The 17746-nt window shown below is 40.3% G+C and overlaps 1 protein-coding gene across 9 annotated transcripts in view; it reads left to right on the forward strand.

The window, feature by feature from the left end:
- Positions 1 to 1732: 1732 nt before the first annotated feature.
- Positions 1733 to 17746, forward strand: part of EPHA6 (EPH receptor A6) — a 750202-nt gene continuing 734188 nt past the window's right edge. For 3 of the 9 annotated variants that reach the window (XM_053308759.1, XM_053308758.1, XM_053308769.1), the window contains exon 1: positions 1739 to 3273. In XM_053308759.1, the coding sequence (XP_053164734.1) occupies positions 3171 to 3273 (103 nt within the window). In that variant the 5' untranslated portion in view covers positions 1739 to 3170. Of the gene's footprint in view, positions 3274 to 17746 lie in introns of all 9 variants that reach the window. The other 6 variants (XM_053308761.1, XM_053308767.1, XM_053308763.1 and 3 more) reach the window with 4 other exon arrangements.

Here is a 17746-nt window from a genome sequence, read left to right on the forward strand (position 1 = left end):
CTTATGCATTCTCCCATTGTTCTTTTGTATATATTTTTTCCACTTCAGCATATTAGTTTAACACATCTCCTTTGTTTTAAGCTTACCTGTCACAATACCTGTCATGTTGCTCAGAGACATGAGTTTGGGGCAGTATAAAAGTGTAATAAATAAATAAATAAATAAATAAATAAATAAATAAAATCATTGGGATTTATATGCCAGTTTTCATTTTAAAAAACCTCAACATTACCAAAGACCTCAAATTCATTTATATAACCCCAGTAATCCTTACCATGATCCTGTAAAATTTTCCTTTGCTATTATCCCCATATTACATAGAATCTGATTTATAATGAATCAAACCACTAATCCATCTAGGTCAGCAGCATTAATGGCATAGACTGGCAGCAGCTCTCCAGAGTTTCAGATAGGACTCTTTCCTAGTCCTATTTGCAGATGTCAGGGACCAAACACAGGACTTCCTGAATGCAGTGCATGTGCTCTCCCACTGAGCTATGGGGCTAAGACCACACAGTGAGTTCATGGCTGAAATGAGATTTTAACTGGAGACTTCTAGCTCATAGTGCATGGTCTTAATCCATAAAATCACATCACCTCGTTGGTCAACTTGCTTCTCATGTCCCTCTTTCTTCTGTGACACAGATGTACTGAAGAGTCCTAAATGCCCAGCACATTAAGAAGTCCCCATTAGATCCAATGGTCATTTGCCATTAATTTCACGTATTCTCTGAAGGTTTGTATTGATAAAGGAGACAAGTAGGACACAGAGAAAGAATGATTTCTGTATACACAAGTGAACTTAAAAGGGGAAAGTTTATTATGTTATTAATAAAACAGTTATTTGTATTTGAAAATTTGTATTATTTCACCTGCACTTAATCTGCACCGGTTTTTAAAGAGCGTGTAACCTTTTTACATTAATTGAGTTATAACTCAAAAAAGTAATGTTTAAATTAAGAGTACTCAAAAGGTAAGGAAGATACTCAAAGGCTTGTGAGCTTCTGAATCCTACAGAAATCAGAACCTTACAAGCCTTTGAGTACCTTTGTACTCTTCATCAGGCTAGACAGTGAGTGAAAGGATAAAGGGAAGGGGATGTTGGAACTGGCCAACAGTCTATAATCTGTAAATCTGAAAGATGGAATTTAGAGTACTTGATGCAGCCACTTAGATCAGCCTACCCACAAAGAGGCTGCTTGGATAAAGGAATTTGGGGGGAAATCCAAAATATGGAGGTAACACCCCCCCCCTTTTTGCTTCCTTTAAGCAGTCCTGTGTGTGCGTATTGAAACTGCCTGACACCGTCTACATTCTCTAAATTGAATTTTTAGATTTTACAAACTGCAGACTGTTGGGGTTTCTCCAACATGTCTCCTTTCCCTCCTCCATTGTCTTGCATACCATCTAGCCTGATGAACCTAGCCTGTGGGACTAAAATAAGTTCATTGTACATGCTTTGTTTCTTGTTGGTTGGTCCTAATAACAAAATTGCTTACTTTGAATTCTGGATACTTCTTCTAATTGACCTACAATATTGCAATTAGTATAGTTAAGTGTTCTGTTGTGGATGAGGGTAAGTGACATGTGGAAGTATATTCTTTCCCCATTTCCCTCCCACAACTTTGTCTCTTTCTCTCTCTCTTTTTTTTTAAAAAAATAAGGAAACGTCCAAAATGGCCTTAGCCTTGAACATTCTGAGTGAGAAAATAGGAACAGGAATCATTGCACAGAGAAGGAAGAAGCTTGTATTGGAGAGGGACAAAAAAGAAAAAAAAAAAAGAAAGAAAGCTAAAGATAACAAATTGCCACCTGTGCCCGAAGGATTACCAGTGTCCTTTTAATCTAATGCAATTTAAAAGTTTAGCCACAGACGCCCTCCAAGAGCAAAGTGGAGGGATCTCTTTGTTTTGTTTTTTTTTGTCTTGTCAACTAACCCCCTCTAGTGCTGAACAGGCTGCATTTGACCTGCGGGCTGCTCGCAGCTACTAGGCAGCTCTTTCCTCTGCCTTCTGCATCCACGTCCATACATACCGGTCTCACCTCTTCTCAAGAGAACAACTGAGGAGAAGGTGACAACAAGAGTCCGAGCTTTTTCATCGCTGGCTCCTCTTCCTTTCTCCCCTTCCATTCGCCCACATAAGGATCCAGTAGTGTTACTGTGTTTTCCCCCTCCCCCCTGTTTTGGCGGGGAAGGAAAGAGAGAGAGATTTCTGCAGCAAGCGGTGGCTGCTGCCTGGTATGGTTGCTGCTCGGAAAACCTCAGCAGCCCTCCTGCCGGCTCGGACGCCAGGTAACATCAAGCCTGCTTGTCTTGACCGAGGACTGGTTTACTCCAAAAAAGCAAGAAGAGAAGGCAGTCGTCAAGAGCGCGAGTCGAAGCTGATGGGAAGCCACGGAGATGTCGGTGGGCGCAAGGAAGACCAACCCAACGGAGTCTAATCTGCGACTGCTTGGCGTCCGGGAGCCACCGTCCCAGCCAAGGGGAGCCCGTCGCGGCGGCTGGGAAATCCTGCTTGGCAAGTTTTCTTGACGGCTCATCAGGAAACGGCGAGGAGCTGTCCAGCATTTCAGCACTTTCTCGCGGCGGAGAGAGACGCTGCCTTGGGAGGGACCTTCCCATCACCAAGGGCGGGAATTCTCTTTTCCGGGCGCTGTCCCTCATGGGCAGGCGGGGGGCCGGACACGCTGCAAGGGGGCTACCGGAGATGTTGCTCCCCAGGAGGCTGCTGCCGTTGTGGGCTTTTTTGCAAGAGGGCAGGCTGCTATTGAAAGGCTGAGCAAGGAAGCCAGAAGAAAGAAGGCAGCCAGGTGGGCGCCACCAGCAGCCTGCATAACCCGTCCCCCCCCCACCCCGCACCGCAAACACACACACACCGCCCGAGCCAGGGAAAGTTTGCCTGCTGAGCTCTTCACCTTCTCAGCAAGCTCTTCACCTTCCAGACGGTGCCCCTTGGCCTTTCTTGCTGCCGGGTCTCGCTCTTCTCAGGACGCCCTCCACTCCCCTACCCTACGGTGGATGAAACTGGTCCAGCTTTGGCAGCACCTGGTAACCTGGACCCTCCCTTCCCCTTGGGGCCTTGGGCATTGCCTCTTAGCCTGGAGGAGGAAGAGAACCTGAAGCCCCCACCCCCTCCCAGGGGCCAGGACGAGGGGCTCAAGCACCAGCCATGGGGAGCTATGAAATGAGGGGCTTCCTTTGGAAATTTAGTCTCATCTTCCCTCTGCTGACAGCATGTCCAGGTGGCTGCAGTCACATCTCTAGCAACCAAGGTAAAGGGAATTTGTTGGGTGGGTAAGGTAAATGATTGGGGGGGGGGGCTGGAGAATATTATTGAATGTGCAAAAATAATCAATGTGTTCCCTTTCTGAAGCTGCATGGTAGCTTCCGGGGAAAAGCAGTCCTCGTAGACATAACAGGATCACTGAATCTTCCTGACGGACTAACGGAAGCTTTGCTTCCTCTCCTCCATGAGTGTCAATTGACTTGCCCCACTTAGGTGACTGATGGGGAGGGAAGGCTTTGCATTATAATGCACTATGGAGAGGGAGGCAAGTTCAGATGGTAATTGCTGGATTCCCCAGGCCCCGGCCACAGTGGCAGGTCAATTATTCTAAGGTTGAAGAGTGATTTGAAGCTGTGCCACTGATTAGAAGCCTCGGTGAAACTTCAGAAGCACTCAATTTTTAGTTTACATAAATATCACGACTCTGGTTTTCCTCAGGTGAAAACTGTTCAGCAGAGCTTGAAAACAGACTATGAGCTTAAAACATTACTTCTTGATCAAAGGCATTTATGCTCTTTCCACAGGTTTCTTGTAGATGAGTGGGTGGATTTTGTAACTAAAAAAACCCAGAGGGGCTCTGTTTTAGTAGTGCAACCTGAATGGTAACCTGAAAGCCAGTGCCTCTGTGTTTCTTCTCATTATGCTGTTCTTCTCTCACCACTGTGCCAGTAAAGTGCCCTTATGTGGCCTCCTTCTGTCCCAAGACAGAAGTGAAACTTAGTTTCACTTCTGTCTTGGTAGTAATCTTTGGGTGGGATTCACAGGCTATCAGCATTGCTTCCACATATGCACAGGGCACATCTCTGAGTTCTTGCTGGAGCAGCTTCCAAGTCCACTGAAAAGTTACTTCAGAAAGTAACGAGAGCCCTCTGAAGTAGCCTCAAAAGCAACACAGTGTGGTAGTTGCATGGGGAAACCCAGGTATCCCCAGTGCACATGCACCATGCATATATATTTGAATGTGTATGGAAGTAGCAGTAGCAGGCCTTTATTTTCTGTGTCAAAATATACATATGGGCAATTGAGATTAAATATTAAGATATCTAAACAAGAGCTCTCACCATTGTTAACATATCACCATTATCAAAACAGAATGTTTCTGTTGTGCCAATTATTTCATATCTTTTGTCTCACTTCATACTTGCATTTAGGTAATACAGTAAGTTTTCCAATTTTACAGATGGGAAACTGAAGTTGAGAGGGGGCAATTTCTCATAGGGCACACAGTGAATTCATGGGTATTCAAAGATTGAACCAAGATATCCTAGAGCCTAATCAGGCATAATATGCCATAGAATATATTAATTCTCCCACAAAAATATCTCTGGATTTCCAAAATGGTTGAGATCAAAGCTTTTATGTGAACAGCTATGATGGCTGGGTGTGGTAAGCTTTCAAGTGGGCCTTGTGTTTCTCAGGAGATGTCTGAGCAAGTCAAAAGCTTGATATTCTACCCTGTCAATATAATTGGTCTCATGAAATGTATCGTATGAGCCATTCTGGATCCCACTTTTCTTTCTTTGGGGAGTCTCATGGAAGCCAGTCTTATACTACTTAGTGATCTGTGACCACTCATGCTGACAGGAAAATCCACAGGATGTCAACTGATGAACTCCTATTGATTTCTGGGAGTGTGGAATTCTGTGCTTACAGGGGACATTGGACAAAAAAATACAATCCTCAAAGCAAGGTTTTATTGGAAAAGCCTTCTTAGTTATTTGGCTATGTGTGAGGGTGTTGTAAAGAAACATGTAGTGTAGGTGGCAGAAAGAAATAATCTGTGCTGCTATTGGCAAGGTTAAGGACAGGATTTTTCTTCTAAAGCTCCCTGTTTCCAAAGATTTGTAATTGGACGAGCAAAGTTGATCTGGGCTGAAAACTAGAGAGCAAAGATATGGGTGTGTAATATATTTTTTGATCAAGAAGTATAAATATTAGACTTGGATTTCAAAACTAATTTAGTGTTCACATCAAGTATTCAGTCTTATAGGCTCTTGCTACGCAACATGGACTGAATGAATCCATAAATATCAAACAGCATAAGATTCTTGATCTGATACCATACTTGTAGTGAATGTCTGAGCCCATAGATGCTGCAATCTTAAATGTACTTCTTAATGTCTTATATTTTCTAAATGCATTTAGAACTGAGGCCTTACGCTTTGATGATAGGTGCATGATGCAAGTTGGCTGTGTTTTATTTACCATGCTTGGTTTTAAATTTTTTAACTCTCTGGCATCCTCTGTACAGTTAGTTTACACTAACATAGTGCTATGCCTAGCTGTCATAAAAGAAGTACAGTGACTAAGGAGCTAGGGCCTGATTCCTGGGTACCTGACTATACAATATACGTTAGCCTTTCAAGCAGTGCCTGTATTACTTTTGTGTTTAGTGCACCATCAATACCTTGCTATTTATTAAATGGGAGAAGGGCATTAATTTTTTTTTTTAAAGCAAGAAAAGCAAAATGATGGTGAAACCCACACATTGTGTGCTATGCAGCATCATGCTAGAGGTAGGAAATCTTTAAATTTTATATTTATATATATATATATATATATATATATATATATACACACACATACACACACAACACATACACATACACACACACACACACTCATATATATATATATATATAGAGAGAGAGAGAGAGAGAGGAGGGCATGCATTATTCATTATTGCAGGAAAAATTAGAAACAATTAAACTTATGCTTTGCACTTAAGCTTAACTGTTCTTTTCATGACATCATTTTAACATCTCAAATTAAAAAATGTGACAATTTTGCTCCTGAAATATCTGGGTCCATTAGAGCTTGCCCCATCTATATTTTTTTAAACTGAATGTTACCTATTTTTGCTATAGTCATTTGACTAAAGAATGTCTTGCAATAAATAGTAATTAAAAGGATAGTCCAGGTCATGTTAAAGACAACTTTGTATTCATTGCACACCTCTCTCTCTCTCTCTCTCTCTCTCTCTCTCTCTCTCTCTCTATATATATATATATATATATATATATATGAAATTCTACATGAAGCAAAAAACAACAACAACCAGACAATGTTTCTGGAGAGTATAGAGAGATGCAGTTGAAAAATGAACACAAAGCAGATTTTGATGACTATTAATACCTCTGGGTTTTGCTTTGTTTAAACATATTCAGCACACCTGATACAAACATTTTATATTTCTATATAGTCTGCTAAAGTGGTTGTTTAAATATAGCAGCAAGGTCACTGCTTCTAACTAATGTACGCTACATGGTTCATTAAAAAAATTGTTCCAAAATTTTTAATGTATGTAGTGCCTTATATACAGTATATAGCATGGACATGGCATTTTACAAAGTATGAGCGAACAAAACTGTGTTCCAAGGGGCTTACAATCTAGACATTTACACAAGGGAGACCTGAGAATGGGTGAGGGAAATTGAGACATTGGATAAACAAGGGAAGAACGTGATTATTTCAATTATATCATGAACACCAAGACTTAGTGTTCATAGATGACAATTCTGACTTATAATTCATGTTTTAGTCCAGAGAAGAGATGACCAACCTTGCATAGTCAACTTTTTAAAAAGGTAGAAACCCTGTGCACTTCAGATGCATTTTCTTCTCCATCGTCATCTTCATCATCATCATCAGAGTCATCTATACAATATTTTCAAGCATATGATAAACTTTATATCTTGTTCTCTTCTTAAATTGCTAGAATGGTGTGAACATTTCCACCCTCTGGTTCCATCCCACATTGTCCCACTAATGTTTATATATAGGAAATCATGTGCGACAGACTGGTTATTTGATTATCCCATACACCAGCATTTCTGTATGGAACACTTTTGACTGTAGTAGATAGGGGGTGGACTTTAAATCCAACCCTCCCCACAAATTCCTGTCCCCCCACCCAAATCCTTCCCACTATATTTTCCTTAATTCATTGCCAGCCTCTCTAGATAGAATAAGCCCTCTTAAATATGTATAGTAACCTGATATATCATAGGTATGGACAATCAAAGACCATATGTAACAGATAAAAAATAAAAGAAATAATTTTATTTACAGGACAATAATGAATGTATTTCAGATACTTGTATTGTTTCAGTTTCTTTAATATTCTTAGTGTTCTATAGGCAGAAGTAATTGCTTGTTTGTTAATGAAGCTCTCTCTTAATTAATCTTAAATCAAATTACCCTTCTCCTATTTCTATTATTTTCTATTGCTGCTCCAGCAAATTAACCATACTCTAAGCTTAACCTGCTCAAATTTTTGTGGAAAGGCTAAGTTACTCCTGGTCTGGCTTCAACACACTGGACACACATAGTTTGATTACCTCACAACATACCTGTTGAGGATGCAGCTGAGCCACTGCTTCCTGAAAGTGTTATCTCTCCTTACATAGGAACATAGGAAGCTGCCATATATTGAGTCAGACCATTGGTCTATCTAGCTTGGTATTGTCTTCACAGACTGGTAGCGGCTTCTCCAAGGTTGCAGGCAGGAATCTCTCTCAGCCCTATCTTGGAGAAGCCAGGGAGGGAACTTGAAACCTTCTGCTCTTCCCAGAGCGGCTCCATCCCCTGAGGGGAATATCTTCCAGTGCTCACATTTCTAGTCTCCCATTCACAAGGGTGGGCCCTGCTTAACTAAGGGGACATGTCATGCTTGCTACCACAAGACCAGCTCTCCTCTCCTTCTCTGCATGACCATGCATGGCCCACACTGCTTTCAGAAATAGTGGCACTGCTTTTAGTCAGACCCTGAAGACCCTGAAGAGGCATCTGGTGGGCCACTGTGGGAAACAGAATGTTGGACTAGATAGGCCTTGGGCCTGATCCAGCAGGACTCTTCTTATGTTCTTATATCAACTACTTCAGTCTTCCTTTCTCTCCTTCAACTCTCTGCCTTGCTTCTTCTTTCTTCTTCTTCCTTGGCTGACTTGTTCTGACTGTTCCTTTCACCTTGATGAATTTGACCAATTCTCTAGGAAAAACTAGCATAATATGTACTTTGGTCAGACTGGCCCACTAATCTACTTTTCTGGTTTTTTAGGCCTTGTTCCTATTGGCCTATATTGAGACTTCTAGATGGTCAGAAGAAATTATAATTAACCAAAGGTTGAACAGTCCACTTCTGTCCAACCACTTTGTGTGCCTTCTAATACCTCCAAATCACATACCTGTAGAGGTCCATTCTAGACACCTTACAGATGAGTACATAACAGCAAAGCAACCTTCCCCCCACTTTCTATCTCTGATAACTCAACTGCCCAACAATGTGACACCTTGGCTCAAGTTCACTTCAGCAATGTTAGCCAAATACACCCCCTCACCCTGATTACTTATCTTCTCCCACCCAGAACACACAGTTCAGTTACCACTATAATGTTTTTCATAATATTAAATTATATGCCAAAATAATAGGGGGTTTTCTCCAGTTACATAGCCTGTAATCATGTCATTGGCTATCTCACGGTATTACCTATGGTATAAACCTAGTTATGGTATAAACCTAGTTAATGGTATAAACCTAGTTAACAACATTGATATATGATGGAGATACAGGGAAGCAGTAATCAAGCTGCTCTAGTACCTGAAAAGCAAGCCAAAAGTACTAATTGCATCATCCTTATAATAACTGCCAGAACGTATTTCTATTACCATATAACAGTGGGCTGGGGATGATGGGAGCTGTAGTTCAGCAACATCTGGAGGATCCCAGTATGGGAAACACTGCCATATAACCCAGGAGAGGTGGGATATGAGTGAAAGAGAGGTTTATCTAAGGCCACCTAGTGGCCAACATCTTGATTTATGACATATGCATGCAACAAAGAAAACTCACTCATACAGTCATTGGGGACACAGTTTCAGGGATCACAGAGTACTTCAGAGAAAGGAGATCAGCAAAAATTGCCTCCCTTTTGTGTGTGGCTGCCCATTCTGTTTTACTCTGGAATGCATCAGATGTGCATGTGCCTCCTTTACTGAACAATGTGCTTCAGAAGTCAGGATGTCAACCAGCAAGGTCATAGCAGAGTTGATATTTGAATTAAAGACCTCCAAGCTTATTGTTCATGTGCTTAAACACCAAAGTATACAAATAATTGTTAAAAAAATAGCCTTTATATGATGATAGCTACATGCACTGTGGAAAGGAAAGGATCTTGATGTTATGTTTACCCTATAATAGATGCACCTAGTGGCAATGTTTAAATGAAGAAAAATTAGGATTTTCATATATTACTGTATGATAGAAAGATCAAAACAAGTTACCTCCAAGACCCTAGCAAAAACTTTCAGTTCTACTCTCATATATTACATCAGGAAGCTACATTGATGTCGGAGTATGAATTCCCTAAAAATATATGCGTAAAACAAACTTGGTGGAAAAGATCCTTAGGGTACCTACAGAAGCCAATGCCTTTTATTCCAGTCAAATTGGTCCAAATTAATTATCACCTCCTGAGTTTGAATTGACACTCAATATGGATTACTGTCACTACTATATCAATAGGCAGGTATTAGAAAGTGGTCCGTGTGCATGTGTTAGTGTGTGTGTGTGTGTGTTAGTGTGTGTGTGTGTGTGTGTGAGAGAGAGAGAGAGAGAGAGAGGTCATTTTACCGCTCTCTCATCATACTGTGTGTGGATCCAAAGCTGGTTTATCAATATCTCTGAGTACCAGTTAGTTGCAGGGGAGTAACAGCAGGAGAGAGGGTATGCCCTCAACTCCTGCCTGTAGGCTTCTAGTGGCATCTGATGGGCTACTGTGTGAAACAGGATGCTGGACTAGATGGGTCTTGGGTCTGATACAGCAGGGCTGTTCTTATGTCCTTAATGATTTGAGGCTGTGTTATCAAAGAAACAGACCTCATTTTTGTTTTTGTTTAATGATGTTACTCAGTAAAATGCCATGATGGAATAATAATAATAATAATAATAACAACAACAGTAACGATACCTATAACCATTGACAATATGCAACGATATCTATAACCATTGACAATAAAATTCTGGCATCCCAGGTCCTTGGGAAGGACTCGATGTCTGGATAAAACAAACCAGTCAATAACACCTGTCTGACTGTGTAAACAAGAAATGATAATAATAATAATAATAATGATGATGATGATGATGATGATGATGATGATGATGGTGAAGATGATGGTGGTTGCTGTTGCTGTTGCTGCTGTATGCTCTCATCATTATGCTCAAACCATTATTAATCATTAGTACAAAATGGCTACATTAACAGCACCCACTTTAAATATATGCCAGACAACTTTTGCTTTAAGATGATATGTAACTTTTTAAAGAAGAAACAAAACTGAAGCAAAATTCTTAGCCCTGAGGTGAAATAGTATAAAAAGGAACATTGCAGAGGTAGAGTCATTGACTGCATAAATTCCTATGAACAAGTACCAATTAATTATGTTTAATTGAAAACATGCATTTATAGTTTGTTTCTTGTGGAGTGAGCTAAAGTGAAATAAAACATTTCACTGTAATATTTCATAACATTAATTTTACCAATGCATTTGTTTAAGACAATAAGCAAAAAGTTGAATCATTTTTATTTGCAACGTACTCTATCAGATAGAATGAAATTTTGAACTTGGCTTTGTTATGAGTAGTCAATGACTTTCAATTAGAATTAGAATTAGAATTTAATTCAGTGATCATGTAAAAAGCTACACAGGAAAAATCTCCAGAGAAACAAATACATTGGGTGTGATCAAGAGAAAGGAATGACTTGTATCATGCTGAAATCAATGGGGTTTGTTCTCAAGTAACATTTTGTAGGGACCTGACATTAAGGCTCATTGATTTCAAAGGTGCTGTTCTTAACTTAAGAATGATATCATTTGAAATAATCTTATTAAGAATAAGAATATGTTATCAAAATTACTTGGGATTGTAGCCATGCAATGTGGATACTTTTTTCCATAGAGAGAGAGAGAAAGAGAGAGAGAGTCTGCACTTTATCTCTCATCTCTTCCTTCTCAAAAAAAATCATCCCCAGAACATGGAAATAGAATTCTAACGGACTACCAAACAAAAAACCAAAAACCAACCCATAGGCTGATTTGTTTTGTTTATTTAAAATTTGTATTCATGAGGTGGCAGCTTTTGGGTTCTGTGCTGTTCTAATCGAACGGAAGCTTTAATTCTTTAAATTTAGTTTCTGTGCTCTTCACTGGCTTTTCCTCCCTTGTAAATCAATGGATGGTGCCTTGTTCCATCTGTGGCAAGGCAGACTGAAACAATAGTATTGACAAGACAGTGAACTTTTCCATTCATCTTAATTGAGTGGTAACTTCAAAAATAAATTGTGACCGAGGTAAGGACTGGTCTCCACTATTGAAAAGATCTTGGACAGCCCCGATAATTGCTTACAGAACATTGCACACAAGCACTGCATCAAAAATCAACTTGAAATCAAGTCCTCCTGGGTCTGTGAGCTCTACTTGGAAATAGCTTTTTTTCCCCCAGTTCCATAGTTCTCTGCCATTAGTATTCAACCTATAGCCTAGCCATTGATGGGGTTAGATTTAGAACAGTAGATTTGTTGTAGTTCTTTATTTGACTTCCAGGTTCATAATATTTTTTGTCCTTTAATCTAAGGGGAAATATTTTTATACTCAAAGCCCCCCCCCCAAATTTCACAATTAGAACATGTAAAGGTAAACACGAAGTAAATATAGAATATTCACTTTACTTGCCAGACTTGTCTTGATTGCATAACTTGTTCCTTGATGGATGATTAAGATCTACAATGGTCTGAGGGAAAGGGTCACGAATGTTTTAAAAATGGTAATGATAACAGATGTAAATAAGCAAAATTATAGATGCTGGGGTCAACACTATGGGATTAAGACCTCTCCTGAATAAGGATGTTCCAGTCCTTTATAAATGAGAACTCACTGACAAACTGCATGAGGCAAGACTTTTCATATTTACATCTTTTGAAGTGCTAAATTGTAGCCAAGAGGATTAGAAACATTCTTTAAAATACAATTTAAAAAGCTAAATACTATAGCAGATTTGGCTTCACATTCTGTGTTCAACACACTATTGTAGCTGTGCTAGGACAGAACCAAAATGTGGAATTGTTTCACAAAATAATCCACTCCTTGTTAAACTCCCACATTTTGGCAATCATTTGGGAGGTCTGAGAAACAGAGCAAAAATGTTCTTCCTCCAAAAAGTATTTCCCTCACACTCATTTGGCTTTATGATGTCATTCAGTACTGTAAAATCTTCACACTGGCTAAATTATCCCTAAGTGGCTGGATCAGGTAGCCAGCAAGAAGAAGTGAAGAGCCTTCCTTTTTTTTTTTTTTTTTTTAAGCACCAAATTAGTAATTGCCAAGGACAGAGTAGGGGAGTAAAAAACCAAGTCAGGGTTTCAGGGCTACTTCTGGAGAACACTAGACATTCTAAGTCTGGGCCCATACAAGCAAAAAAGCATGCAGCCTGACTGCATAGGTTCCCAATGATTTTGCAAGCCTCAGGTAACTGCTTCTAGTTGCCTGGACCACTTCCAGGGAAAGGGAAAATTGGTTCAGGACACTAGTATAGCACCCATGCTTCCTATGCTTGTACGGTGCAGCATTAATCAGGATGCCGGCCATTATTTATATACATATATGAAGATGCTTTATACATAATCATTGGAAGTGTCGACTCAACGTGCGGCAGCTGTGGAAAAGGCCAATTCCATGCAAGGGATAATTAGAAAGAGGACTGAAAGTAAAACAGCTAATATTCTAATGCCCTTATACAAAACGATGATGCTGCCACACCTGGAGTACTGTGTACCATTCTGGTTAAGACATCTAAAGAAGGACATTGTAGAACTGGAAAAGGTGCAGAAGAGGACAACCAAGATGATCAGGGGCCTAGAGTACCTTTCTTATGAGGCAAGGCTACAACACATGGGGCTTTTTAGTTTAGAAAAAAGATGACTGCAGGGAGACATAAAATCATGCATGGTGTGGAGAAAGTGGATAGAGAGAAATTCTTCTCCCTCTCACATATCACTAGAACCAGGGGACATCCCATGAAATTGATTGCCAGCAAATGGAGGTACTTTCCCACAGAATGCATAATCAACTTGTGGAATTCTCTGCCGCAAGAGGTGGTGACAGCCAACAACCTGGATGGCTTTAAGTGGGGTTTGGATAACTTCATGGAGGTGAGGTCTATCAACAGCTACTAGTCGGAGGGCTGCAGGCCACCTCCAACCTTAAAGGCAGGATTCCTCTGAGTACCAGTTTCAGGGGAGTAACAGCAGGAAAGAGGGCATGCCCTCAACTCCTGCCTGTAGGCTTCCAGTGGCATCTGGTGGGCCACTGTGTGAAACCGGATGCTGTATTAGATGGGCCTTGGGCCTGACCCAGCAGGGCTGTTCTTATGTTCTTATAATCAGACCATTTCGTCAATCTTATTCATTATTGTATATTTTGATTGCTAGCAGGATTCCTGTTTTTCCCAAGCCTGCTTGGATGTGCCAGGGGTTAAACCTGGAACCTTTTGCTTACAAAGCGTGTGTTCTGCCTCTCCCATAACCTTTTGGGCTTCCTTGAAACTCATTTTTTTAAATGATTCCTACCCGACTGTGTGGCCAGGATGGCCAGCAAAGCCCACACTGTTCTCCAAGGTGAGAGGGAGGGATGCTGCTCGAAAGCCAAGTAAAGGCCTAGACTAGCACACTCAGAAACTGCTCACTTGCTCCACCCACCCAGACTATCCACCCAATCAGCAAGCCCTCCTCCCCCAAGCCTCATGCTTCAACTATGGCTGGGTGGGGCAATACTGCCATGCCTGAGACAAGCTCAAGCAGGTGGCAACATGGTCTATTGCATATATGATTAATATAAAGTGTTCTGTGGATAAGAGGGATGAATTCCTCCTATGACTATTCAGTGCATTTGGGCACTTTGCAAAATATGTACACTCTGGTCTTCCTCATTTGTGAAGATATTTCATTACAACAGTGATATAAAATTCTAAGGTCAAAGTTTAATTTCCTTTTCATTAGAATTAAACTTGCGTGGACCTCAGAACTCAAAATACAGGTTAAATAACCTTTCAGTTTAAGATTGTTGCTTTCAATCTGTGTCTGAGATATATCTTATCTCCTTAAAGGAGTTGCTAAAAGTAGAGAAATCACTGGGGAGCCTGCCACATATGTACACCACTGACAACATAAGCATTAGCAAAAACTTCCTGTTGCCAACAATGCAGGTGCCATCCATTTCCATCGGTGTAACGGATGATAGGAAATGACCATATGAACAGCTGTCTCATTAGGGGTTGGGAGATCTTGGCATGCAGTAATGGGTACATAGTCCATTCTCCACTGAGACTATACCAGTTTTAGGGTTTTGTCTTTTTACTTTAAAATAGTTGTTATTATTGGGGTAATTCTAAAGCCAGGTAAACTGTGTATGTTTACTTCAAGTGAGATCATATGATATAGAATTGAGTGGAGCAGAAAGTTTTGGTTCAAAAGAGGGTAGAAAGTAGGGATGTGCAAATTGATTCGTGTACGAATTGATTTGTACCTTAATCTAGCTGATTTGGGTGATTTGGAGACAAAACAAATCACTCTTGTGGTCCATTGGCTAGATTCGGGTACAAATCAAATCATGCCTGATTAAATTCAAATTGATTCGAGATTCGGATCCCTCCTATTAATTCCCCCAGATTCACAGCTTTCATTTTAAATGAAAGCTAAGCTCTAACCTTTGTAGAAGTGGAGTTATGGAGCAACGTGTGGTAACTATTTTTCAACTGTTTGGATTCTTCGGTGTATAATAACTTTCCTTCAATGAATCCCTATGAGGATTCATTACACACCTTCATTTCTTCTATTCATTTTGCCTGTCTTTTTGACATTGCCAACTGTCAACTGCCATGTGCCAACTAGACCCCCCTCCCAGCTGCAAGGCAGTGGGTTACTACTCAGTTTATGTTCTAGGACAGTTTATATTCTAGGCTCTTTGGTGTCTAATAACCTTTCCTCATAATGAATCCCTAGGAGGATTCATTATACACCAAGGAGTCTAAACACCTCAAAAATTCCTAAAATATAAACTGAGTACCCAGTGGCTTGTGGGTTGTGGGGTAGTTGGACCATGTGATGCCACTAATTCCCCACCCCCACCTGCAAAGCAGTGGGGTCAAAATGAACAGAAGAAATGAAGGTGTATAATGAAGACACCAAAGAATCTAAACATTTCAAAAATACCCAAAATAATACCCAAAAAATTAACTGAGTACCCCAGAGTGTGTGTGTGTGGGGGGGTGGTTGTTGTTGTTGTTGTTGACACATGGCAGTTGACAGTTGGCACTGTCCAATGATAGTCAAAATGAACAGAAGAAACGAAGGTGAATAATAAATCCTCATAAGGATTCATTATGGGTGGAAGTTATTAGAAACCAAAGAATCTAAACATTTCAATATTTCTAAAAATAAAAAGAGTACCCCACTGCCTTGCAGGTGGGGGGGGGGGGTTATAGTTGGCACATGGCAGTTGACAGTTGGCACTGTGCAGTGACATTCAAAATGAAGAGAAGAAATGAAGGTGTGCAATGAATCCTCATAGGGATTCATTATGAGGAAAAGTTATTATACACCAAAGCATCCAAACACTTGAAAAATAACTACTACACATTTTGCTCCATAACTCCACTTCTACAAGGGAGCTCAGCTTTCTTTTTTCTAAATGAAAGCTGGGGATCCATGTTAGGGTTAGGATATGGCAACTTTGAATCCCCATTGTTTCCTATGGCAGAAATGTTCAAAGTCAGTAAAAATGAAATAAATTCATTAAAAATCGGCCAAATGTCCCACTACCTTGAAATTTGGGTAGTAGGTGGTACCCATGGGGCCCTATACACCCCCCAAATTTTATGCCTCTAGGACCTTGATAAGTGTTCCAAATTGGTCTGAATCTGAATTGAATCAAAGCAAATACAAATTGAATCTTGGGTGATTTGCAGGTGGTAGATTTGGATACAAAACAAATCAGGGGTGATTTGTTTTGGGCAGAAATCAAATCAAAAAAATTGATTTGTGTACATCCCTAGTCGAAAACATTTTGTTCTCCTTTGAGTTCGTGCTGTTATCACATAACCAAATCTAATTGGTCCCTCATTGCATGAAATCACCACACTGGTTACATCATTCCTGAATGACCTATCCCTAGTGTTAAAATGACTTTCTTTTTATCTTCAGTACATGCTTGAATATAAATTATTCATAAGTGTTCTTAAATAATTTTTGTTTGAAACATCTGGACCTGGGTGTATTTGTTAATACTTTCAGTGCACGAATTCTGGTGTACTAATTTCCTCTGTCAACTTATGTAAAGGCACTGCATTGGAGCTAATTCATGAAGCCACATTTTGGAAACATAATGTGCCATTTTGTAAAAGCACTGTAGCTGGGATTATTTTTTAAAACAGAGGTTTGACCTGCATGCTTGAACTGATAGTGCTATTGCATTTATGTGAGAGATGCTAGGACCTGATCATGCAGTGACTCACATTTAGAGCTCTAAAGAAACCATTGATTTGTGTCAGAGTATCATCATTATTCTTCATTAGCATGAGGAGTCTCAATCTATCCCATCTGATGCATTAAGGAATATCTCCTCCACACTGTTAAGGGGCTTAAGTAGCAAACAGCTGCCGTTAGGGTTACCAGCTCCTGGCCCAAAGATGTCTCCCGTTCCTGTAACATATGAATGAAGGGATAAATTTGACAGTGTTGCAGCTTCTGAAACATTGCTCCATCTGTCTTCCTCTCCACAGGGACTCTACCATACTGTAGCGGAAGAAACCCTACCTGCCAACTTCTCCCTGCCTACAGATGTTAAAGGAGTAATGGTTCCCTTAGGGTCAGGAGTTTGCAGCCCAAGGCACCCTAGAAATTCTTACGATATGACCATTGCACTTCCCATGTCCCAAGTGGGGAGACTCAGGCAAATCATCTCTGTCACCAAGGCTTATATTTAAAATGTGAGTAATAGATGAAAGAGAGATCAACCACTTTCTCCTGCAGCTTTGATTCATGCCATATTTCCTGAGATGGAGCAAAGGGAGCTATACATTCCAGTTGCGCTGACTGCAGGTTCAGTGCACCTCATTCCCTTTTTCTTTCAGCTGAAGCCCTGCTATATGAGAGGAAAAGCTCTAAGTTGACATGAATAACAAATGCTCTGCAACGGAAGGTCCCCAATTCCTAGTAGAAGAAGTTCAGACTACCTAGCTACTCTGCTAGTTCATTTATGATTCATCTAATTAGTAGCTTTTTATTACTTACTGAAGTATATATAAAGTGATCCTGTGGCATATCTTACATGAACTTTCTTTGGTTGCCATTGGGCACTTTAGCACTGTGTGGGAAGCAACTCTTGTTAAAGGAGAGTGGTTTTTTTAG

This window comes from Hemicordylus capensis, chromosome 3, assembly GCF_027244095.1.
Source record: "Hemicordylus capensis ecotype Gifberg chromosome 3, rHemCap1.1.pri, whole genome shotgun sequence".
Taxonomy (NCBI): domain Eukaryota; kingdom Metazoa; phylum Chordata; class Lepidosauria; order Squamata; family Cordylidae; genus Hemicordylus; species Hemicordylus capensis.